We start from the raw sequence: 24,879 nt of genomic DNA, 5'->3' as shown, positions 1-24,879 counted from the left end.
CGATCCTCCACTGTTGAGTCATAAGTGTGTCTTTTAAGTCGACTTGTTCTAGCAAAATGTGTTACTGTTTCGTTTTATAAAAAACATCGCACTCTTTCTTTTCATAGGGTTAATTCTCTTTGGTTTTCTACACAAATGGAGGCGCCACCGAGTGGTGTTATACGCAGCTGCCTTTTGGCAGCAACTACATGATAGTTGATGATAGCCAATGATAGTGCTTGATAGTTTGTAATCAAACGCGAGTGATGTTGAAACTGTCATCAACTATCATGATCGTTGAACGGGGCTTTGGTTTCTTTCCTACAGTTGAGAGTTTCGATGGCTGTCAGCCGTCGTTTACAGAACTAAAACTATTGGTTTTTTGGGAGGTATTAATGACGGCATATATGGAGTCTGCATGCTTCTAAAATAATATTTTTAAGTGTCTTCCTAAATTTAATTTGCTAAATCTTACGCTCAGCATTGGCGAGAGTCCGTGGGAATACCCGGAGAACTACATACACAGGCTACGGTCATAAAAAAAAATATGACAAGTATGCAGCGAAAACATGTACAGGCAACAGAGACTAGAGGAAAAAAAAGAGACCCAAAGTTTATTACAGGAAAGCTGTTTTCTGATAATTTCGAGCAATGTGTTCGAAGCGGAATCCTCGACCCTCGACCAAAAGCAAGCTTAATGCGGACGGCGCTCAACCGAGACACTTCCGTCTCTTGGAGGCCTCTTTTAAAACAAATGTTTTAAATGTTTTAAATGAGGTGTGAATAAGTTCCCTCAGATTTGAAAATTTCTCATGAAAAAATTAAAACATTTGCGAAATTATCTGAACTCTAACTCACGCGTGCAAAGTGAAGGGAATTTGTCGCTCACGTGTGCAGCTATCAGGACCTATGATAAACTATAATTGCATTCCGAGGATGCCAGAGCAAAGGTTGTGTTATTCTACTGCGAAACGATATCGTAAAAAGAAATTTCTCGAGTTAATTATAAGTGCCCTCGTGAGTCGCCAAGATCAGTTCAAATCTGTTTCACGTATCATATCAAACAACTAATTATCATTATAAATCTCTAAGATGATTTGATATCGGGGTCCTCAATCTGTTCTGTGCCATGCTAGAGATCCACGTAATGTCGATATTTTCATTTCTTTCTAGTATCGACCCGAACGTATCTTAAGGCACAAAAATGTTAGTTATGTTTGGTTGATTATTTTGACACATAACTTTTCGGTTGAACCCAGCGTCTTCTTAAGGGTCAATAAAAAATCCAGTCGATTTCTATCAATAAATAAGATAAGGGCCAGTTAAGCGCGATCATACAAATAGTCTTTGGCATGCCTTTCGATCATGTGGGCAAGTCTCTCATAAGCTGTCCTTTTCCAAAGAACTGAACCGTCATATATTTTTTCACGGCCCCAACGTGATCAAGTAGTAAAAGTCGTCCTGATTTAGATCAGCACTTAACTATATTCTCGTTAGTAGGGAGCTCGGCTATCTTTTAAACAAGGCACGGGGAATGGGGGAATAGGCAATGGGCAATGGGCAATGAGGAATCTTTAAAATGGGGAATCTTTAAAAGCGGGGAATCCTTAGAAGCGCGAATCTTTAAAATGGGAATCTTTAAAAGCAGGAATCTTTAAAATGGGTAATCTTTAAATGCAGGAATAACCAAAACGTTTTAAAACGTTGTTTGTCAATACTTAACTATAGAGATGATGTCGATTCAGAGCATTTCAGTAAGTTTTAGCAATCTTTTATTCGACAAGTGTGGGTGTCGTTGGAAATTCAAGATTTCCCAACACCAACGTAATGACGATAATCAAATGAGAGAAAAATATGTGACCAATCTAACCTAGTCATCCCTCACCAAAAATAGATAGAAATCATAGAATGTCTGACGTGCAAATGAGTGAAAGAAAACCTACGATTTGTAAGTAATAAACACGACAGGAGCATTGGGTTACAATCTGTGTAGTAAGTGCTGATAAAGTCCTTATTTCATCACGGGAATACATGACAAAATAACAAAAATGTTCTGGAAAGTTCCACTCCTACGTTTCGAAAATGCTATGCTATGCAGGTTGGATTATAAAACCATTATTTCAAAGCTGTTTCGACATTACATGCCCGGAATTCGAAGGCCAGTCAAGGTAAGTGCCTTCTCCACACTAACCATGAATCCAATACATTACAGAGCTGACAAAAATAATCCCTCTAGTCCAGCTCTAAGTTGTTTCTATTTTTGCATTAGTGACTCGTCAGTTATATGTCAAGTTCGTATTTTGTTTGTTAGTCTGTAGTATGAGACCTAACATAGAATCTATGAAAATGGAGGCATGCCAAATTTTTCGAAATGGCATATGTAGTATATTTATAGCCGACTGATACCCCTCTCTTAAGTAAAAACGAGATTTCTGAGAAAAATCGGCATCGAAGCTAATTACAAACTGACAAGGCTGTCAGTACTTGTCCGGGAAAACATTGAGTTTATTAACTTTATCGAGGATCACTTCCTAGTCAGCTGGCTATTTATCATAATGTATGCAGTACAGATAAGAGGAGCGCTAGATTTGTCTCCCCATTTTGTCTAGGTCTTTGATTAAATTCTGGTGAGCCTTAGGGGAGCAAAGCTGAACTAACCACAATAGGCGAGAGGCACCAAAAAATATAGAACTTCTCTGCCGCTACGAGAAAACTGATGAAAGCACGAGGCCGCAGGCCCCGTGCTTTCATTGTTTCAAGTGTTTGGAAACCCTGATGAAACCCTATGCACGAGTTTTTGAAATAGCTTCTCGATCGCGCCTCAGGAATGAAAGGAAATTTTTCACATGTTGTCGGCAAGTTTGTAGTATTAATATTCAAATTAAGAAATCCGTTCACCAGTGTTTGATGCTTTATCCAACACAAGGGTTTGATATTATATGAAAGTCATGGATAGCGCGTCATTCCAGTACTTCACCGGGGTTTCAAACCACATGCACGTGACGAAATTGGCGTGACTTGGTTAGATGATCACCTTATGAATAATTAATGAATTTTAGAAGCTTAATTCTTAAGACATGTAATTAAAGATTGACTCAGAGATAACTATTAACAGTCTGCATCAAAAACAATCGATGAATTGAGCTTGTACTTTTGGGAACTTGCTGTCAAGAGTCCAACAATAGCGACCAGAAAAACCATTACTTGAAAATAGACCAAAAAGACATCAAAAAAACCTTTGCAATTTTCCGGCATAACATTCTTGAAGCACCGAGTAAATATAGTGAACTCACTATAACCAAGTAAGCTCACCATAATCATGTCAGAATAGTACATTTTCCTGTATTAAGCAGAAAGTCTTCATTTCAGGCCATTTAGGCAAGACTCGCAGGTACTTGTTAGCGTGTTATAATGGGACTTAATTCGTGGCGAGATGACACTTCTGAAGCTTTTCTGGTGGTCCTCATAGTCATGAGTGGTTTGATAAATCTCCCTGGAGCCACGGGCATGAACTGCAACTCTAAACTGACTAGTAAGTAGCAGAGGTATTATTGGTTTTGCTAAGACAAGTATTTCATCTTTTTGAGTTAAGAATGGCCGCTGATTTTTGTTATGTGCCATGGGATGTCTGAATGGTTTTATCTTCCCCCCTCCTCCAGTAATACCTGATGTACAGATTTCCACAAGTCCACCAAGGCAAGAACTATCTGTAGGTACAGCTGTTAACCTGACTTGTATGGCACAGCCCAGGAGTATTGATGCAGGGTATTACGATAGATGGACCGAGTATATTCAGTGGTACGGTCCACAGGACAAGCCAGTTGGACACAGATGTGTACAGGGTAGACAAATGGAGTTAAAACATATATGTACGTTGATGTTAAAAAATTTGACGGAAGAGCAACTCGGTAGCTACACGTGTGAAGCAGGAAATGGTTATCGTGCACATTGCAGAAGAAAATCAGTCGAAATTCGTCCGCGAGGTATGCAACATGAGAGGAATGTAAAATAGAAAAGAACGCTCGAGTGATGACTGGCCCAGTGAAAAAAGGGACACAAGAAAAACAACCCTATTAGCATTCCATCATGTTATGTTGTTGGAGTTTGAGCCTTCCTTCAAGGAGGGCCGTGAGCGCTATGTAACGGTTTCGTGAAAGTCTGCAAACCTTTCCTCAAACCCCTCACGGTTTTCAAAATGGTGAACTTTCGTGAGACACTCGAAACGTCTCTTGTAACCCGTCTCGACTCGTGTAATCTAGAATTTAGAGGCATTTACATTTGGAAATAGTTTATTTTTTACAAAAGATTATAATGATTCATCCTAAAAGTTTTATCTTTTTTTCCCGTAAAAAAGAGGTCGTAAAGGAAAGGTACACGCGGATCAAAGATAATTTTACGTATTGAAATAATTTTCCTCCTCATAAAATTTTCTTCAATGTCACAGAACTAAAAGAAGGGGAAGGCAAAGGATTTGAAGGCAAATTAAATTATGATGAGATGCACAAATTGTGAACGTCACAGTCTCCTTAGCATATTGAAGAAACAACTGCTGATCTGTCACCTGCTAAGTGCACTTAAAAATCCAAATAGCGAAGGCAGTTTTCCAGCCTTTTCATTCCCTTAGGCCAGTCTAGGCTTTTCTTCCTTGCTTCTTTTTTTTTTTTCAAAGATGTTTTTGAACATACAGCCTTTGTGGCAACAAAGGCTGTATGCTGATTGCATCATTTTTATTCCTCAGACCCCCAGCCCGTTCAAAGTGTGAGAGATCCAAAGAACCAAAGCACTATTGACGATTTTACGGTAAATTTTACCTACACCACCAAAGATCGTCTCAAGCAAAACATCTCATGCGTGAGGGACAATGATCCGTATTATGGGCAATCCAATCAAAGGGCCAAGGATCGGTGGAACCTAAGTATCGTTATCGGCTCTGATTTAACTTTGAATTGTATTACCACTGGTCATCCCCCTGGTCACCCTCAGTCCGATATAAGGTGGACGAAGCACAACGGTTCATATGATGTCCAATCCAGGTTAAGGGCTAAGATCACCCGAGTTCGACGAGACCAAACCATTCACCACCAACTGTTTATAGCAAAAGTGAAGAAGGAAGATGGGGGCAAATATCAGTGCGTTGCAAGTAATATAGCTGGAGAAAAGGCATCCATCGAGGTCAACTTACATGTGAATGATTTAGGTAATTAAATGATGGATTTAGGTTTTAGGTGGCACAGAGGTCACTATCTTAAAAGTTTTAACCAAACATGCATGACTAAAAAGAATAGAGTAATTACAGAAACAATAGATGCAATCGTGACAGCCATTGTTGATTCAAAGTAGCTTCATTTCAGTATTAGGCACCACCAGAGTCTGGCTTAATCATCTTCATTGTGTATGAGGGCCTCAGTAAACTTCCTTCATAGACGCGCGTATATTTGTCCTTGAAAAAACCTAACGACTCGCCATCAGGGTCCTTTAGCCAGGCATGGGCAGTATTTCGAGATAAGACGTTCAACTCGGTGATTTAAAAAGAGCTACAAGGAAACGTTCAACCCGCACAAAAATCGTAATTTTGCTCCTTAAATGATTTATTCCTCTTCGTTCTCCTTAGTATTCACGTCGTGGTTTACTGTGGTCCCTGTCCTAAAAAAAAAAAGGCAACTTCCTGTACTTTGGAAGGAAGGAGAGTTATTTTAAAAGAAACCGTTTCCTTGATTTTCATTTACCTGAAGCGACTTTTAAACTCCCTCAAAAGAATATTTTTTAGAATACATAACTATGTGAACAAAGATTTTTATCCTTTTTCAGATCCTAGATCTGATTCACGTACGCTGACCAAAAGGACTGGTTTGCCAATTTTACAGCTGACTGTGATCGCTTTCGTAGTATCTGCATTTGTATTTGCAATTGGAGCATTTTTATTGGATCGACGTCTTGTGAAGGTACCCGTATTTTTAAAAGCTCTTTCCACTGTATATGAAGATGGCTCGTCAAGAACAAATTTGACGCTCGAGCCCGTGAAAATCTATTAGCTTGAAACAAAATTAAGAAAGATGGTGACGCATGATAACAAAAAACAATTTTTCTCGCTTTATATATCATATGCTTTGTATCTCTTTTAAATTCTACCGATAGTTTCGCTGAGTTTTATTTATTTGTCTACTTCTTTCGTTACTTTTTGCCTCTCACAGATTAGCAAGTCGATATCCATGAGTCTCCTCCGAAAGCCAGAGAGGCGTGGAGTTACTGCCTTTACATCTTACAGAGTATCTTGACTCTGACAACCGACCGAATAAGAGCAACCGTCACTCTTTCTTCACCAACCTGCAGAATAACCAAGCTAAGAATTTGTTTCAACGGACAGAGTGTTGTGATTAGAATCAAATTAGAGCGAACAACGGACAGAGTAACCACGCTAATTAATTTAACAACGGACAGAGTATTGTGATTACAACCGACTAAATAAGAGCAAACAACGGACGGAAAAGCCAAGCTAATTATTTTCTTACAACGGGCAATGTACCATGACTACTACCAACCGAATAAGGGAAGAGTAACTTCTTACTAACCGAGCGCGAGGGCCGCACTAAAGAATTTTGGATTTAAGTGGTTTGTTAACTTTCATGACCAAAAATACACGGCTTATGACCGTTTCCTTGGAAACAGTCCGTAGGGCAAATACGGACCGAGTGATAACCAATTAGAGGGCTCAGATTAATCCGGCCATGTAATAAAACTAGTTACTGGAGTGGTGTCCACATTTTAGCAAATATAAAATATGTACCAATTATTTTTACGGCTGAATGAAAAATGTGCGTACAGATGACAGTTCGTGACCGTGTAAGTCCCCATATCAAACCAGGTGATATTCCAATAACGGAAAGTTACGCAGTACTGTTTATTTATGACATACTCTGACTGAGTGATGTTCACAGTTGACCGAAACTTGCAAAAAAGTGACTGAGTTATATCTACAAAAGCCCAAAAAAGGTTTATTAAAAATGTAGGATCTCTTCGTATGTCAAGCGTGGATTTTACCGAGACTTGAAGTAAACAACGGCACCCTTTGAAATCTCACTGGTCCATTTTGCAATTTGTGACTACCATGAAAAACAAACCCAGCCGGATTCCTACGGGGTCTGCCTCAAAGACATCCCACATTATTATCAGCTAAAATAAGAAAATAAAGGGGAAAACGTTTAGTCTTTAGTAACAACCATGATAAGGGCGACATCATCCTGTATTCTGCAAAATTATTTCATTCTAGACTTCAGCCCCTAAAGCACAGATAAATGGTCAATGATGTTAGGATTTGACACTTAATCACTTTAGACTACTTTCCTTACAATCATTTTCGCGTATTTTTTTCCCGTAATGTAAGGATTACTTCTAATCATTTTTTCTCAGTCTCGCGTCTAGATGCCAAAGATTTTACGGAAAATGTTTGAGTTCCTTGAATTCTTCCCCGCGCGCCTCATGTTATCAACATTTTATGTGATACTATGTCCTTGTCAATGCAACGGAAGATGATGAGCCGAGCCTATGATGTATTTATTCTTGCTGACTTAATGCTGAAACATTCCTATGCTAAGTCGGTCATTAAATATCGTTCGAGCCTTCGCTCCGGTTCCTCTTCTGGAAACAATGGCGAAAATCATGCCCGACCCTATATGGAAGTTTAACTTGCGAATCAGCAAGCCAAGCAACATAAATTGATTTTTTTTATCAAGAAAATAAAAGTGAATTTTTTTTTAGCGAGAGAATACGGTGGCCCACAAGTGCACTCCGAATTCCAAACTTCACTCCCCGTTCTTAACCTCACACCGAATTCTTAAACTTCACTCTGAATTCTTGAACCTTACTCCGAATTCTTAAACTTCACTCCGAATTCTAAAAACTCACTCCGAATTATTGAACTTCAGAATTCGGAGTGTGTTTTTAGAATTCGGAGTGTGTTTTTAGAATTCGGAGTGTGTTTTTAGAATTCGGAGTGTGTTTTTAGAATTCGGAGTGTGTTTTTAGAATTCGGAGTGTGTTTTTAGAATTCGGAGTGTGTTTTTAGAATTCGGAGTGTGTTTTTAGAATTCGGAGTGTGTTTTTAGAATTCGGAGTGTGTTTTTAGAATTCGGAGTGTGTTTTTAGAATTCGGAGTGTGTTTTTAGAATTCGGAGTGAAGTTTAAGAATTCGGAGTGAGGTTCAAGAATTGGAAGTGAGGTTCAAGAATTGGGAGTGAGGTTCAAGAACTCGGAGTGAGGTTCAAGAATTCTCTGTGAGGTTTAGAATTGGGAGTTTAGTTTGGAATTTGGAGTGCACTTATGGGCCACCGTAACATAGCGTCACGAATTCAACGATCAACTTGAAACTTGAAACTTGAAACTTGCCGTAGGACGTGATATTCAAATACTCATGCTCATAAACTCTTTGAAACCAATGCTTTAATTGGTAACTTGTTAACCAGTGCGGTCTCACCTATTACACGCATGTAAGTAAAACGTGCTCATTAGCGTTTTATTCATAGCACAATACCAGAATGATGAAAAAGAAAGGAAATAACAAAGACGAGTCTATGGTGATGCTTTACATTGGAAGACTCGACAAGTGTAGAAGTGTATCTCGGGGTTTTCCGACTTGATAAGCTTCAACATGTTGAAAAAGACTCGCCTCTCAATGGCAATAACAAACACGCCGATCGAAGTGATCGTAAAATATAAAGGTTTTAGCCTGTTCCCTAACACAATAAATAAAATTTCAAACGCTACGCTCGGGCCCAGAAGAATCAGCTCGTCCATTGTCATTAAATTTCAATGTCACCTTATCTACCAAATAATACATGTTAAATAAAATTATGTTCATACGCAAACTGGTTTGATTTTCATCTCAGATTTTGTTGCGGATAAGTCAGGTTCATGGCTTTCCCATATTTCCCACCTTAGAGCGTTTTTCTGTTTGTATCTACCATTCAGGCTCGAGTTACCGCAGGTATTATCTGTAGGATACCACCAAGCCCCGAAGTCACGAGCGCAATTTTGTTTGGAAACGTCTTTATCCACTGTTGAAAATGGAGCCTTGTTATTTCTATCTAAAGAATCATCTGCATTTCCGTTAGAAAAAGAGGAAAAACAACAATATTAATAGGACCAAAGGGTAATTATTCTGAAACTGTCTTTCTTAATGCAGTCATACAGGGCTACCTTAAAACGTATGACGCGGACAGCCAGTAAAATTATCAGTAGTTTCCGCCATATGCAGAGTGGATCTTTAGTCGCCAGAGGTTAATTTCGCAAGATTACAAGTTGTTCTTTTTGGTGTTGATTTCAATATTAGTGGTTATTCATTCAGCGGCCCTGAACCTCTTCCTTCGTTTTTACGCCTTGTCATAGCGGAAATTCAAATAAAAACGTTATGAATTTGTCTCGCAAAGACAAATGCAAACAAAATATTTTCTAAGTCTCCTGAAGTAAGCGAGCCTTTTAAAACAAAATTGAAGTTGTTTTCTTGAATGAATTACCAGCTTCACCGTGGATATCAAAACAAAATAGGTCAAAAAGGGTATGAGGCTTTTTTGATTTCCATATCGGTTCCCGAGAAAATCTTTTTTTAAATGGCAAAACAGAATATTTTGGTTGTCGTCACGCACTGGGATGCCATAGGAAAAATATTTTGAATTTTGTAAAGCCTCACACCCTTTTGCGTGTCAATATCTGACAAACATTCGATCAACTTTAATAAAAATCCGACAAAACTACAAACCCTGTTTATTCGTTTAGGTAGAGATTACTCGGTTTAAAAAAATCTCGAGTTTTCAGATTCCGATAATACAATTGTATTATATTTCATTAAACCGCATGTCAACGCGGTCATCCCGCCATTTGTTGAAAAGCAACCTAACACTCATGGGGAATCATAAAACAAAGAAGGTCATTGAAATTCGTACGAAAGATTTTGTAAATAACTGTTCAATATATCAAATTTAGATACTTTCTATAACAATAGAGAAAACCTGAAAAAAACGAAGAAACAAATAAAACAAAACAAAACAAAAACAGAAACAAAAAAAAGGAGTTGAAAATTTCGATCAGATTATGTTGACAGTAACCCTAAGTGCAAGACTACTTTGAAATATTTCCTCATTTCTGTGGCGTAGCACTCCGATAAAAATTCGTCGAGGATATTTTTCAATGCAAAACATCAAGCTAATGAATTGTTTTAGATATTTCGTTTTCTATTAATCATAGTAATTATGAACTAACGAATAACTTACATTCGGGCATCCCTCCAATAATCAAAGCATAATTTTCCAATTCCGATTCAACGCGAAACAAGTCGTACTCGGCGTGAGGACGATGAATAATGCTATTGAGATTATATTCCAGATCTACTCGAAGCCGGTTCGTTGTGTTCCTAGTAAGACGGTTTATTTTGTCCAGTCCTAGCCAAAACTCGCCACTCAAATCACCGAAACCTTGCTTGTAGTCACACCAGCTACGATGAAAATTGACAGAGCCGTCCAGTCTTCTCTGGATCACTGTCCATCCTCCAGCAGCCGCTGTCTGGTTACAATACACATCAAAGGCACCTAAACCATCAGGGTCAATTTTGTAGATACCGCTGGTATTTTGGCCAGTCACGTACAGTTCAGCGCAATTAGCTGTTGAGCAAACGGTGTTGGTGAGACGAAAAAGAAAACAATTCTAGAACATTTGTGGCTGAATAACTGAAAAAAAAGGAAAAATGAATTTCAAACGTAAAAACAAACTTAATATAGGGGTTTGTGATATAAAATATTGCAGAGAGTCTTACACGCTAAACACAAAAATATAAACCATCCTGTCAACTTCAAGTGCTGTAAGGCACTTACCTTTGAAACTTTGAGCCAAGGTCTGACTTGAAGAAATCCACGCTATAAGCAGCACACTGCAAAGAGAACTCGGTGAAAAGTAAAACATTGTGCGAAAATAAGATTCAGTTTACACTTGATATTCTGAGAGAATCGATATGTACACCGCGAAGATATGATGTAAAAATTGCAGCAGCCGAGTGCTTTTATACAAAGCTTTCGTCCTCCTGGACGGGAAATTTTTTTAGTTTAGTGTAAGCGAACTATTTTCGTATAACGCCCGGGACAATTTATAGCACCTAAATTACGATTTCAAGGATCTTTTTTAGTGACCGAAACTCAGAAACGTCATCCGGATAGCGTGGAGGAGGACAAAAAGCCACCCAGTTTCCTTCATGAACAATTGCTGCCGGATATTTAAACTTCTTTCCAACATACTAAATCGTTTCCTTTTCTTTTTTCTAGATTTGAGGACGAGCGAAAACAATTCCTAAGACTATTTCATCAACTTTGTTCATTCGCACGTTTACCAAACAGCGTCGATTTCTTTTCATAGAATAAAATTTTCACACAAAAACTTCTTCAGAAATCTTATTTGTAAGTAGTACCGAAATCAGATTCGAAAACATTACGTTTTACCACAAAAATGCTTCAATTTATTCCTTAGCGTCTCGAGGGTACCTTTGGACTTCCGGGACGAAAACGGTGAAAATAATTAAGCAGCAATAAATAACTTATGTTTAAAAAGAAAATAACTAAAGAGGTTTTCCTGTCTATATTCGTGGGAAACGGTCAAGTATAATCGTGTTCTAAAATAACGTAAAAGGTTTCCTTATTATCAAAGATAATTATTAAAAACAACATTCCTCGAATGGGAACTTTAGGAGTCTTACTAATAAGCGCTACCGACATCAGATTCGAAAACATTACGTTTTACCTTAAAAATGCCCCAATTTATTCCTTAGCGTAGCTAGGGCACTTTTGGACTTCCGGGAACGATGTTTGTCATTCAAAAAATTACTCATAAACGGAAATTTTTTATCTGTAGTTGTTTCGTTGCTTTGTATTTTGCACCTGCTTTACAGTGGTCTCTCACTACGCAAGTATATTAATCAAGAAGCTGTCTTGCGTTAAAGCCTTTGTTGAGGATACCACGTAAAGCTCACTGATGTTTCAGAAATCCCAAGAGTGAGTTCCTTTTTTGTGTTTTTTTTTCTATCTGTTTTTGTCGCACATCGACGTGACGTCTGTTTCGTGTCAACGGCGTGGAATTGATACGTTGAACTCCATTCAGTTTGCGACTAAAAGTAGTTACAACGTTTAAGTGCTTCATGCAAGTTCCCCGCCCAAACTGTAACTATCTGTTCTTGGAAGATATCGTACGATGAGAACTTTGTCTATTGCAGTCTCTAAAGATACACGGTTCAGCTTTTTTTAAAACAGTCTTATTGACTCCAGCTTTGGTAAAAAATATAGGAAAGTGTCTGTCAATGATGATATGATGAAAAGGTTCTTGTACGTGGATATAGCCATGTGTTCCATTACATAGGGGATTCTAATTACAAGGCTTTAACGAAAAAAAGCGCTGTAATGAACAAAGAGGTTCCAGGTTTAAACCTAGCCCAGATCAATCATTGTTAGAAATCTACCGGTCTGTCGGTAATGATTCTGACCATCGCAATTTTAAAAAGACTTTAATTCTTTTTTAATCTTACATGCTCCGCATTCCGCTTTAAAGGAAGTTCTAGACTAGCACGTCTTGATATTATTGACCAGTATGTTGTCATTAATTCAATAGTTTTTCCGTGTTTGCCAGTTTGCGTTACCTCATTTACAAATATTTATCGGGAGTATCCTTTAAACAACGAATTTAGTCCTACCCGGAGGGTAAAAGAGGGTAAAGCTTAGAATCTGACACATATCACTCACTTTTATGTCTATCGACTTCGGTGATGATTCTGTCTCGTAATTTCAAATAGATTCTTATTCTATCCCACGTCCTTCATGACACTTTCGTCTGAATTTTTAAAGATTTAAGTGTCGAATCACCACTGTCCCCGCTGTAATTGGCAAGAAGCAGAGTACGTACAGAGTAGAGTAGAAGCAGAGTACGGTTGTGAAAGTCGAGAATCACATATTATTTTGACCTCTTACTTGGTGCGTATGTTGCGAAGTTAAATAATTTCTCCTCTGATCGTCTCCTGTGAGTTAAATGAAATTCGATGAAAAGACTTCATTGTGCCATTTGTCATGCTAGACCGGCTTGTATGAATAAAGAGCGATGACGTTAATATGAACTCATATTGTACGTGATATCCGAGCTTATTTTAAAGTCTCACAACGAGCATTGATTTCACACTACATTTTAAAACAGGAAGTGGTACATAATTTGAAAAAAGCGCAATGACTAATTGGCAACAGTTTATGAATAAATCCGGTATTGTTTGAATGACGAGTTTTCCTTTTTTTTTTACTCAACGTCGTATCGACCGATCGAAAGTGCGCTTTTAGCCTTGTTTTTGAAAAAGAAATTGTTTCGTGCATCTGATTTGCTTTTTCTTTCCTCCAGTTATACCTGAAACTGATAACTCGTCCAGCCCACCAAACTGCACACTAGCTATTGTGGCAGCTCTTACCATGACGTGTATAGTGTGGCCGAGGTATATAGTGACGAGCCATTTCCCAGGAGATGGATCAATTACATTCAGTTGTATAATTTTCAGGATAAGACCACAGGCAGCCCAAGCTCCAGCTTTGAGATGATCATCTTGCGAAATAACAGTCGTGGCGAAATTATAAGAGCTTGTATAGGAATATTTACGATCGCTCGTAGTAAGTAAAAACGCAGTCAAATTCTCTCAAAAAAAAACAAAAAAAAAAAACCTCACCTTACTCCCACATTGCAGTAACCTCTATTAAAATGAATAAAGACACCGATAACTGAGAGGTCTAAACTGGGTACAGGCAATTTACATTTTAGTAAATGACAAACAAAAGCGTTTTTCAAAGTGAGCCAGAGGTTCCTCCCTGTTTTGATATGAACTAAAAATCATTGGAGAAGCATAAAAACCTCTTTCGCCTGCGACATCGAGAAAGCGAGAAAATCCTGTGAACACGCCGAGGCCAGAAAATGGCAAGCAAAAGTTTAACTAAACAAGACGAAGAAGCGACAACGGAAGAAGTGCCTGGGTCGATTGTCCTATACACAGAGGAAGAAATAAATACCTTTAGTCGCGATGTTCAACTTTCAGCACTTTCGCTTGGACACTTCATTTCTTTCAATATGCCACCAAAGAGGTAAAAGAAGTAAATTATTTTCCTTCTCGAGCAAAGGATTTGGAAATTTGAAAAAAGATGTTAAAGATAAACGGCTTATAAATTCAGTGAAATACTACTATTATCTTCAAGATAGTGTGAAGCTTGTTAAAAAAAATTTGAAAAAAAAATGTCAAAACAATCACAAGGTAAAAATAAATTTTTCGAAGATTCAAACGTGTACGACTTACTTTGCTTCCTATTCGCTAACGCAATAACAGTTCTGACAGTTGACTTTGAAATGGCTTTCTGGGGCACGCGCTCAGGATGAAAACAAACAATATTAATACTATTTTCTTCTTCTTTTTATTCAGTTACGTGATGCAAGAAAAACTCCATGCTTGACGGGTGAATTCCACGTTAAATTTCACTTGAAAAACCGATATCGCAGGAATCGCGAAGCAAGGAAGCAAGCAAAAAGTTATTTTCCAGCTTCTGAGAAAGTTTTGTTTCCATCTCACCCACACCATAAACAGTTTTGATCGTCTCTATATTTCATTAGTGTTTGTAATTTGTTCCTGATTCCGAGAACGTTGTTTCAGTGTATCCATCGAATACCTTTGATATAACAGTCTAGTATTTTATATGCGTAGGGTATATACATTTCATAAACTGTCTGGTCCTACAGTAAAACTCCGTCTGTTAAATGACTGTAAATATATGAAATCATATATGCGTACTGCGGTCTTAGAAATGAACTTGGAAGCGATCTTCGAAGTACTGAACACTACTTAAGCAGTCGAGAAAACATGGCCTGAAAAAATTCAGGCCTGTAAGGGATTTGAACCCATCTTATTAATTAAACTTTAGATATGCACGAACTTTAGAATTCCTAAAAATATCTTAATCTTTTTAGTTTCGTTTTTGTCTTAACATGGTTTAAGTAAGTATAAGTACACAAGGTTGCAGACGGAATAGGAAATTACCGCTGGCATGTACATTGCTCAAAAAGTCTTTGGTCAAGCTAGATGCGCATGATTCGGGCAACAGAATATAAAAGAAAACCATTAAGAGTAATACGTTTAGCTTGAGTTTAAAAAATAATTTTCTACTTACTTTCCATGTAACCTCGCGGCTCAATTGTACGTTTTATCCCTTCTCTTCCCTTAATTAGGATGCTGCTGTGCCTTTTTCTGGGCGTTTCCGTAACTTATCTCCGTAAACCACAATCCGGATTGCATCAGCTGGACTTAACATCAGAATTTGTACGTTGCAGGTAAATGTTCTTTGCGACGAAAGAACACACACCCACTCGCGTAATTATACTAAATGTGTACTTTGTGGTTAAAGGCGAGATCTCCGATAATGAAATCCCCAGAAATCAATGAAACACAATGAAAGGAACATCGCTCATTTCGTAACTCATCGCCAGAAAAGTAGAATCAGAACGCGCACATAAAATGTGACACGAGTCACTTAGATGTCTTTGGGCTTAGTATCGATCATTCTATTATTAGCGAAAATTTTTTTAGATAAGAGTTGTTAAATTTTCCGTGGAGCGACATTTTCTTCGAATGTACAAGCTGCCTAGTTATGATCATACATTTCCGATGTTTTTTCAATGCTTTTCTTGGCATGAAACAAACAAACTTCGGTTCAGCTTTGCGAATTTTGTTTAGTTTCCTTTTTGCGAAGCCGCATTGTATTTTAATGAGTCAAGGATCTGGGCAGATGCGACTTAAATTTTCTGTTTTCTACTCATATGTAAGCGTAACAAACCTTACATATATCCATTCGATAAAGAGTAATATTAGAATGTTTTGGGGCAAAATTTGTTTATTTTTTGTTTGGAACTCTGCCCGGTTTTGATGGTCAGACATGTCTCGATGCGGTCAGAAGATTAATAGCTCATTTGGCACCCATTTTGGATCCACTTTTCTGGCGATGACAACTTATTGTTAATAAAATCGTTTAACGACAGTATCAGTCAGATTGATGCGCCATAATATGATTATCAATATAATTTGATTGGGTTGACAGTGAGAATGAACTGACTACAAACATGGCTTCGGTAATTTCCTCAGCGGCGAACTTTGGCTCGGACTGGACAAGATACACCGTCTTAGGCGAATTAAGATAGAAAACGGACCTCAAGTAGATTTTGGAGTGACTGCTAAAAAATTCTGTCCACGCTGGGTATGATTGGTACGGAGTTAGTGACGGCTACGTATCAGTTGAGCCTGAGAAATTTGTTAGATAAGGTGATCTGCTTCTTTTATTAATCGTCGTCATCATCAAATTAACAGCAATACTGCTTTAATTATGTCTGTATCGATTTCCTTTATGCTGTTTCCTGGTTTAATTTAGCCAAACGGCATGTAGTATAACATGGATGATGTTTTGTCCTGCGAATGGAGCACAAGTAAATATATTGTTCTCGCAGATGATCTGCAATTGGAAAGTCGAGAAAGAAAAAAAAAAGGCCTAAAAAATTCAGGCTATGACAAGAATGGGGCCTTTGCCCTCGAGATAGTAAATGGGCGCTACTATCACTGAACTGTGTTGCAAAGCCACATGTTATCAAATTCTAGAAGGTTCTTCGACTTCGTTCCCGTAGCCTGCAGTGCCGGCGTCCTATGAGGGCGAGCTGACGTTATGAGCTCGTGATCGTTCATCCCACCGGCCATGTTTGATTTGGAGTTAGAGTGGACGGTGGGGGTAAGGGGCGGGGGAAGGACGAGAAGAAGCCTAAGGAGGTTGTGGAAAAGTAAATGACCCCCTGTTTAGTTGCGCGTTACAGCATTTCCGGAAATGGGCAGGTAACCAATCAAAACGAGTTAAATGAAATACCGGAAGCACTGTCTTCCGACAAAAATAAACATACGTAGAGCCGATGAGTGAAACGGTGAGGTTTTCATCAGCCAGGAAAGAAATGGCTTCCACAAAACCTCCTCCGCGGTCTTAAATGTGAGCCGATATTTGCTGCAGTCTTTATTTTCCAAACGACAGTCCTTGAGTGTAACTGCCGTTAATCTATTTGATATATTAAACTAATGTAAGAACGATACAATTAGTATTTCAAAAGCTCTAGAATACCTTGCGTGCGAAAAATTTCGTGACTTTCAAACTAGGAAGCTAAATGGGGATAGATAGATCATGTTTCATAGGAGTACTACATCCTTAATGCATATCCGCTTATGAAAAATCACATTATTGAAGGAGCCTTGCGTGAATTGAGGTTGGTGACCCTCCAACTGCAAAGGGACATAAAAATATGCATTTCAATACCTATATAAGCTAGAGCAAAAGAGGATTCTGAAAGAGAAGAAACAACCCTTACTTCAAGCTTTTCTTGTATACTTTAATTTAGATAGGAATATCAAATACCTCACTAATGTCCGTTGATAAACAACGAAACAAAAAAAAAAAATAAAGTAATATCACATAATCTCTTTAGTCAATAGGAATACTAAATCCATAACAGACTTCCCTCGATAAGGAATTAAAAAAAAAATGAATGAAAAAAGAAAAGAAAAACGAAACAATACTAAACGAAAGAAAACAAACATGCTAACAAAAATTGAGGGAGCTTTGCATGCGGAGGAAACTGATGCTCCGTCTTTCATTGGAGAAGAAACGTGATGCTTGTGTTCTTATCGGTATAATCAAGCAGGTGATGACATCCTCAACTTGAAGTATACACGACAAATTAACTTAAAATTTCGTGATCATTAGATCTGACGCATTATGGAAGGAACTTAACTCATATATATGCAAGAACTTTAGCAACCATAAAACTTTCGTTGTCGTTATAGTCTCGTTTTTGTCTTTAAATAGTTTAATCCGACATAAACGCTTGCAATGAATGCGTAACTTACCATTAACACATGCACATTGATAGTTCTTATGAGCAAGATGCTTATAATTCGGGCAACAGTATCCAGAAGAAGATTGTTAGAAATTTCCGATCCTTAGCAACATTGACTCTACAGGCTAGTTCACCTGAAATAAATCTACAGACATACTTATTCTGTCTGACATGATCGTCACGCGGGTCAATGCAGATAGACCTCCTCGAACAAGAGTTGGCCATTTCAATCAACCCGCTCGTTTTCCACCTAAGAGACCAAGACTTCTTAATCGAAAAGGCAAACATAAGTTCATTAGGGAAAATTCAAAATCAATTCGATCAACTTATTTAAGTACAATTGGACATTTTGTCAAATTAGTATTTACTAACTTAAGGTTGTTTGCGTGCAGGGAAATATGTCAACGCCAAACCCCAAAGGAAAATACGGCAGATATAAAACAATTGAAAAAGCCTTGCGTGCGGAGAAATGATGACCTACACTTGATACGACAGCTTGCAACGCATCCGGACCATTTGCGAATGTCATGTCCGTACTCTTGATACCAGGTACGGGGCATGCTTATAAAAAGTTAGAATGCACTCTGCTCGGACAGAGTGTAAGATCCTTCGATCTACCTAGAGGCAGTGCCCGAGAACTCGCTGAATCTGCAAGAAATTTCTGTAGCACATTTGGAAGGCCACATCCCTTGCAAGTAAGAACCAATTCCTGGTTAGATTTTTTAATCTGATCGGTGCCTGATTTTTTTTTTTTATCGGTTCATTTACTGAATTTTACTCCTGTCTGAATTTACATTGCACTATAACCGATTGCAGTTTATACTGAGTTGGATTGAGCTTCAAGCATGAGAATGACTTCTGTTTCCCTAAGTTGGACTTTACTGCTTGTGGCGCTTTTCATAATGACAAAACGTTTCGCTTCGACGCGTGGAGCCCCTTGCCATAATGACACCCGAGGATCCCTGAAAGAAATACAGAAACAACTTGGACGGCTTCAATTGCAAGTTAAAATTCTAAAGGAAAACAAAAGAGCAAGGATATGTAAGTTAGATCATTTTCCTTGTGTATGGTCACGTGATGATTTCATGCTTTTTGCGATTGTGACGAGAGGAGGAATTCACCGGTAAAATCGTCAGTCCCAGTATCATTAGGTGTGAGATATAATCATGAAATTTTAATATATTATTTATTACGATTTTTTCGGAACAAAGTTAGGATGACCCATTTGACAGATTTCAGCAATTCTTTTAGTACCACTCCATCCTCAACTAAGGGACAATAAATCCTCCCTTGGTCACCAATAAATTTACCTGTTAAGACCCCGGACTTAACTTGATGCTTTCCCAACTTTTAATAGTAATACATTTGCAGACCTGTATCACTTCATACACCAAATATGCAGCTGTCTTTTTACTCCAATTACCACACACAAGTTCTCCCAGCGATAATGTCATCCTTCATCGTGATACCGGGATATTAACCCTAACTCCAAGACTCGAAAACAAAAACTCAAACATTTATTTACAGGTATTCCAATGAAAATACACAAATGTTTTAGTAATCAAGCCGAATAAACATCCAGTTAGACAATAAGGCGGGTTTTCTACGAACAGAAATAACACCTTTAGCGAGCGAAATTACAATACGTACGAAATGCGATAGAACTTACTGACTGTTCCGAGTTAAGACCATTATTGACCATAACTCAACAATTTTAGGTAGCAAAATATGCCAGTACAAACACGGCGACTAGTTCTTTTCCGACAAAGCACATGGCCGATGTCCCAGATGTTGACGTCAAAATGCATGCACGCAATGGGAGCTACAGATTCTGTTTGTATCTGGAAAAAAATGTAATAAATAAATAAAGGACACTTAAGCTTGCGTGTAGAAAATTACAAGACCTACAAGCTTGAAAGCAAAATGGACATAGAATATTAGGCTTTTATTATCCAACTGTACAAAGTAGAGTAAAAAAAGCGCGCGAATAGAGCACAAACATCTTATGCGGTTAGGCTATATGGACAGTTTGTTATTTTATACTCTAATTAACAATTGGTTCATACGTCAGCGTTCGTTCATCGAGATATGAAGCACTTAGGAAGTTTGGACCCGATGGAAATTTTTTTCTCGAGGGATTTGTTTGCTGACGTCATGTTCGTGCACAATAGGAATGAGAAGCACGCTCGCGCAATTAAGTTTGATTAGACAAATTTACTAGCTATGTTATAAAAGAGCTTATTTAACCAGTCGGCAGCGCACGCTACGCTTCTCTATCCACTTTGCTTTTCCGCCGTATGAGAAATGAGCAGAAAAATAAAAGCAGTTGGATAATAAACAACTTATTAAACGTTTTGGTGTATAGTATTGCTGAGTATTTCTATTCGTTCTTTGCCCTTAGGGCGAGTCAAATACGGTACAACTCGTAAAAATGCTCAGCGATACTACACCCCAAAACGCCTGATAGAGGAATATTTCATCCCCCAGAAGAAACAAATTATTGAAGGAGCCTTGCGTGCAGAGATACAGATGACCTTCCTACTTCAATGGGACACGAGAAAGCGGAAATGGATACTGAAAGATGGGAGAAGACTTTAGCTTTCTAAGTTTTCTAGACACATTACATTCCTGATATCTAATTCCTGATACCCGACTCGATTTTTTGTATTTTGAATCGCCCTGCAGGCTTGTCAAAATACGGCACAACTCATAAAAATTCTCAGTGATACTATACACCAAAACGTGTGATAAAATATATTTCTCCCAGCGACCTGTGTAATTATCGCTCGACACAACGCAGAAAAAAATCGACTGTTTTATCAATCCCCTATTTTTTTAACTGAACGGACCACAGACACGTGTATTAGAAAAAAAAAAACCTGAACTTATGAGTTAAAGGGAAGTTTCAATTTAACTCGAATCACTTCCATAAGAAAAATTGGACATTTTGTCAAATTCGTATTTAAAGATTACGTTGCTCTGCGTGCGGAGAAATTAACTTCTTACCATCCATGGTTTAATTAGATGTTATGTCCTCTCGAAAAGTAAGTAATTAAACAATTGAAGGAGGCTTGTGTGACTTTCCAACTTTTAGATGAAAGGGAATGTCATCAATATTTCAGAGGTATTTTCATTTAGACTCCTGGACGCCCCTGGATAATTCATAAGCACTTACTAAATAAATATGTAGAGAGGTCAGATTCCGAGGCGCCTTAAACAGCTAAAGCGTATAGGAAATTTGGCGCAGCCAGAGTTTTGAATAGATGATTAATTCGGGATTCATTGTAACCTTCTTTGCGCAAAGTTCTTAAGATATGTAGGCATTTTAGGATGGCTCATAGAGGACATGCCACATATTTTTTTATCGCGTGATAAAATCAAAATATCGCGCGACAAATATAGAATAATACATGGGCGCGCGTCGATACGGAAGTTCCCTTCAAGTGTTTAACTCGATAGATCGAGAACACGAGAAGATAAATTCCATATCTACAAGCAACCATGTATTATATTGTTTATCATATAAACACAATAGCCCTATTCTGAGAAGAAAAGTCGACTTTATCAATGAATGAAAATAAATGAATCGACAATCGTAGAGTGCGTTAGCGCTAACTCTTAAGAAAGAAAAATGCGTTGAATGATGATGTCAAAAACAACAATGGTCGTAATTTTATATTTACAAACTTCTCATTTATTGACTTTTTCCTTACCGACAGAAGAAGTCTTTCGGGTAAACTGCCAAAATCGGCCAGTGGCAAATCTTCCCACTGTTGATTTCAGTCATTCCCAGCCGAGGGAAATGGCGACACCAAAGCCACTAAATTCGTAACTTTCGGTTTTCCTTTTTGTATATTGGTTTTCTTCCTCTTCTAGAAAACTTTCAACCTCACTGTCGATGAGCGATACAATTTTTTTAGTGTTTTAGCAGCCATAATTCGACAAACATCCGACAAACTATTTGTAATGAGAATCGAGAGGGTTTGCGTTTCATTCATCAACCTGACCGAGTGGCGCCAAAGGCGAGTAACCTGTCAGCAGCTTATTGACTATATCAACACAGGTGAAAAAATACGATATTTTTTCACGTGTGTTGTTAAGGCTTTTCTCAGGGCCGGAAATCCTTGTATAACACCGCAGTTTATGTGAATAGGACAATGTGATGTATTATATAATGTGACGTCAAATTTCTTGAAGGGCGCCAATTCTGCTCGGATTCAATATAAAGAAAGGTCTTCCAAAACTTATTCATGGTAAGAAAATAAATGCTGAGCCAGTGTGATTGCGATTTAGAGGAGACACACAAAGAGGACAAAAAAACACAGGTTGAAAGGTGTTGTCAGTTCGTTTCTTCTTCTCTAACCTTTTTAATTCTGTTTCCCAGTTAGTTTGCGATGATATCAGAGATAAGAGACGCCTCCTAGACTACTGCACACTGCAGATCTGAATGCAATTCAGCTCATGAAACTCTGTTTTTCTTCTTTAGCCAAGAACTGTGCTGAGCTGTACAAATCCGCTATGAGAGTCAGCGGTGTCTATACAATCGACCCTGATGGTTCTGGTGCCTTTGATGTATACTGTGACCAGACAACAAGTGATGGGGGTTGGACTGTATTTCAAAGAAGACTTGATGGCTCTGTCGATTTCAACCGCACCTGGGATGAATACAAATATGGCTTTGGCAATTACCTCAAAGGAGAGTTTTGGCTCGGATTTGACAAGATCCGTCGCCTGACAAGAAATGAAACAAAAAATAGACTCCGAGTGGATCTTGGAGTAGCCCCTAATAAAGCGGTGCACGCTGAATACGAGTGGTTTGGATTAGGAGAAGAAAAAGATAAGTACAGGTTGAGCCTTGGAAATCTATCGGGTAAGTCAATAGTCTCTTTGTTTATTATTCGTTCAAGTAGAGGAATCGTTGAAGTGTCTAGAAGGAACGGTTCCAATCGCGTCAAAGCCTGACTTCAGTTTTCAGGCCTGTTTACAGCAATTTCTTTAATTACAGCTTACCTGTGAAGAACCTTTCTTTACTCGTAAGTACGTCACACCCTCCTTTCAAGTGATAGCTGAAATTCAATATCATCGCGGAACTCCAGGCGCCCATCATGGACTCCCGGGAACTCTAAGTTTTCTTTGTTCTCTCACCCTCAGTTGTTTAAGATGATTTCTTTGTCTGATTCTTACACTTGTTCACAATATATAAAAGGGAAACTATTTGTTTATTTTTCATTTATTCAAATTTTACATATTCATTTTAGAAGGTTCGACAGTTAACGATTCTCTCCACCCTCATATGGGCCTGTCTTTTAACACATGGGACAAGAATGATTGCGCTTCTTCTGATCACATTAATATTGGAGGAGGATGGTGGTACATGAGTAAAAAGAGCTGTTCTTTTGCCTCAAATCTCAACGGTGTTTATCGAGGGGACGGAAGGGGAAAGTTTCATTGGGGATTCTTAGTTCCTGACGAGCCAGAACTCACCACTCCCCAAACATCAGAAATGAAAATCAGACCAGTTGACTATTCGTAGATTTTTTTTTCTTCACGAATTATTTTAGCCACGAATATATTTTGCTAGGAAGTTTGATGGGGTTGGAAGGCAGAGAAAAGAAATAAAGGAGACTAGCTGGTGAGCTGTATAAGACCATAAGAGGCAGCGAAGCCTTGTTTTATTAATGGCATATTCACAAGGCAACTCTTTAAGTGAACCAGTTTTGTCAGTCGCTTTTCCTTCATACCAAGCTTTATCATTATAAGCTACTAGCATGTATCTAAGGCGATTCGTTGTTGATATTCTCCTTTTTTCACGAAATCTAAATAATTAGATGTTAATATCGCTAATACCTTGGTATTAACGTTAGAAACGACCCCGTTAATGTTGACTGGGATATATTATATCGGTAAAGAGTGCTCTACCCTTCCGAGCAACCGGAGACACAAAACCCCGCGTCGAGAGTTGAATTTCTGACCAATTTTCTGAATATTGTTGTTGATGTTTTTTTATTTTGTTTTTGTTGTTTTGTTTTTGGTTCTTGTGTGAACTGTATCACCTCAAATGGCTCAGAACAATTCTATTTAACTCCCTAATCTACTTTTTTCCTCAGGAAAAAAAAAATGAGCGCACTTTCCGGTCAAAAGCCTAAAAGATTGTCATTGCTTGATGAGTTCTATGACTACTATTTTTAATATAGACTTTCTAGACACATGATCATGATCACTAGGAATATTGGGAGGTGGTGGCGTAAACCTTCTGCAAGGGGAACAAGCAATCATGGCGTAGTTTGTTTGTTTTTTTTTTGGTACCTGTTTTGCTTGCCCTTTATCAATCGATATAAGATCATAACTCTTTTTAACGTTAAGAGAATATCAACTCTAATAATCTATTGTTTTCGTATAACTGTAACTGCCAACTGTTTTTAGTCTTTCGTTTACCTACTGCATATCGGCGTTGTTTTTGTGAGTGAAAAGTCGCGATTCATTAGCAGCCATTCGTTCTTACTGAAGTGGGTTAGATAAAAGTTTTGTTCGACTTTTTGATGACATTAACTGCTTTATCCTATAAGGTTGTAGTTTTAAGAAAATGAACGACACTATTTAAAAACATTTTTCGACAGTTCTTCTGTCATCTTCAGTTCTGAATGATACAAAGTTCAACGTTGAATTCAAATGTTGATTGGACAAGACAAACATTGGTAACAGAATAACCAATGCATTTACAAGGAAAGTTTTAAATTAACATTATAAAGTTGATGATTAGGTGTAGGTTTCTCCCCTTGAATGTGGATAGCTTCTTTGATTTTAAGATGAAAAGTTGTGGAAGCGTGATCTACATAATTCTCTCTATTATTCAGAACTGAAGATGACAGAAGAACTGTCAAAACATTTTTTTAAAACGTTTGACACCCGAAGATATAAACATAGGCATACTATGCAAGC

At 38.0% G+C, this 24,879-nt stretch overlaps 3 protein-coding genes across 4 annotated transcripts; 2 read left to right on the top strand and 1 right to left on the bottom strand.

Annotated features, from left to right (window-relative positions):
• The first annotated feature begins 1,995 nt into the window (after positions 1 to 1,995).
• On the top strand, positions 1,996 to 6,727 carry LOC131768425 (uncharacterized). The gene is made up of 6 exons (XM_059084163.2): positions 1,996 to 2,147; positions 3,349 to 3,511; positions 3,639 to 3,962; positions 4,718 to 5,176; positions 5,788 to 5,921; positions 6,171 to 6,727. Exons 2-6 carry the CDS (start codon positions 3,391 to 3,393, stop codon positions 6,252 to 6,254), a joined length of 1,122 nt encoding a protein of 373 aa, XP_058940146.1. The 5' UTR covers positions 1,996 to 2,147; positions 3,349 to 3,390; the 3' UTR covers positions 6,255 to 6,727.
• A 1,754-nt stretch (positions 6,728 to 8,481) lies between these two features.
• On the bottom strand, positions 8,482 to 10,956 carry LOC136279966 (ficolin-2-like). Its single transcript, XM_066164518.1, has 3 exons — positions 10,839 to 10,956; positions 10,242 to 10,628; positions 8,482 to 9,071 (listed from the first exon to the last, which is right to left on the bottom strand). The coding sequence occupies exons 1-3, from the start codon at positions 10,924 to 10,926 to the stop codon at positions 8,830 to 8,832; spliced, it is 717 nt and encodes a 238-aa protein (XP_066020615.1). The 5' UTR covers positions 10,927 to 10,956; the 3' UTR covers positions 8,482 to 8,829.
• Positions 10,957 to 18,494: 7,538 nt separating this feature from the next.
• On the top strand, positions 18,495 to 24,566 carry LOC131768424 (angiopoietin-related protein 7). Of its 2 annotated transcripts, none has more exons than XM_059084162.2 (4): positions 18,495 to 18,635; positions 18,757 to 18,981; positions 22,427 to 22,810; positions 23,202 to 24,566. In XM_059084162.2, the coding sequence occupies exons 2-4, from the start codon at positions 18,786 to 18,788 to the stop codon at positions 23,471 to 23,473; spliced, it is 852 nt and encodes a 283-aa protein (XP_058940145.2). In that variant the 5' UTR covers positions 18,495 to 18,635; positions 18,757 to 18,785; the 3' UTR covers positions 23,474 to 24,566. The 2 variants fall into 2 exon arrangements, with proteins under 2 accessions (XP_058940145.2, XP_058940144.2); XM_059084161.2 differs by having other exon boundaries at positions 23,199 to 24,564.
• The last annotated feature ends 313 nt before the right edge of the window (positions 24,567 to 24,879 follow it).

This window comes from Pocillopora verrucosa, chromosome 1 (assembly GCF_036669915.1).
Source record: "Pocillopora verrucosa isolate sample1 chromosome 1, ASM3666991v2, whole genome shotgun sequence".
NCBI lineage: Eukaryota > Metazoa > Cnidaria > Anthozoa > Scleractinia > Pocilloporidae > Pocillopora > Pocillopora verrucosa.
This window is presented reverse-complemented; position numbering and strand designations above follow the sequence as displayed.